This window comes from Morone saxatilis, unplaced genomic scaffold (genome assembly GCF_004916995.1).
Source record: "Morone saxatilis isolate NCDOM2014 unplaced genomic scaffold, NCSU_SB_2.0 Contig14, whole genome shotgun sequence".
NCBI lineage: Eukaryota > Metazoa > Chordata > Actinopteri > Moronidae > Morone > Morone saxatilis.
This window is the reverse complement of record NW_023339696.1, coordinates 8,917,761-8,918,692: the sequence shown is the minus strand read 5'-3', so window position 1 is coordinate 8,918,692 and position 932 is coordinate 8,917,761. Positions and strand designations below refer to the sequence as shown.

The window sequence follows — 932 nt, the reverse complement described above, 5'->3', positions numbered from 1 at the left end:
TTACACACTGGGCCTTTAAATATGTGTGTGCCAGGTTTCCGTCTCTCTCCCTCACCTTCAATAGGGTCTCTGGTCAGTCCTAGCTGGCTGATGATGTAACGAGGAATGTCCGTTTTCATTAAGTGACCCTCCTTCGCGTGGTCCTCTGCTGCCTCTAGCAGATGGTAGAACTCCTCGGGATTAAACTCCTGGAAACCAGAGCATTGAGACTTGAACATGATGTCATCAGGTGAAAAGACTTGAAGCCAGTCCATCAACATGGAATTAATGACATTAAATCAGACTCTGTGGGATGGTTGGATTTTTGTTTGAGAAATTGCTTCTAGATAACATTTGTATGTGAATCAGAAAATGTTTCCATATCAGAGTAAAGCCACCATGGCTGCTTTTAGCAGTTGTTTCATCAATCACTGCCTCTGGAGAAGCTCCAGGATTTGTTTCTGGAGTCTGCTGTCTGTGCTGTTCAGCCTGAGGAGAGACTTCTGTATTCTGTTTTAGGACTAATGTCCCCTATTGAAAGTTACCCTTTACAAGGTAATGTTCTGTTTAAACATACACCATCAATCATCCAAGTGAGCCCAAATCGTTAGGTCAGAGCACAGCGTCGGCAAGTGGTAGAAACACAGCCACTTCCTCAGAAGAGCGAGTACAGGAAAATAGTCATATTTGTTCCATAATTCTGAGCCTGTGACAGGACATTATAACCACAGGAAATGATTTGCACACACATAAAATATGTCTTGTCAAAATTGTTTAATTATAAAATAATTTAACTATATGTGCTCAAATGTTTTTGTCTGCTTGCTTTCGAGACATAGTGAAATAAAACATAAATCTACCTCTATCTATCTAATCTATCTAAGTTCTGATCCTGTGTCACAGAGTTAATTGTTTGGTTATCTCTTGTGATGTAACACAAATATAAAAAAAAT

The 932-nt window shown here is 39.7% G+C and overlaps 1 protein-coding gene across 1 annotated transcript in view; it reads right to left on the bottom strand.

Moving 5' to 3' along the window:
• LOC118323107 (microtubule-associated serine/threonine-protein kinase 1-like) overlaps positions 1 to 932 on the bottom strand; it is a 43,612-nt gene that overhangs the window by 12,551 nt on the left and 30,129 nt on the right. The window contains exon 10 of the mRNA XM_035655031.1: positions 56 to 188. Within this exon, the coding sequence (XP_035510924.1) occupies positions 56 to 188 (133 nt within the window). The remainder of the gene's footprint in view (positions 1 to 55; positions 189 to 932) is intronic.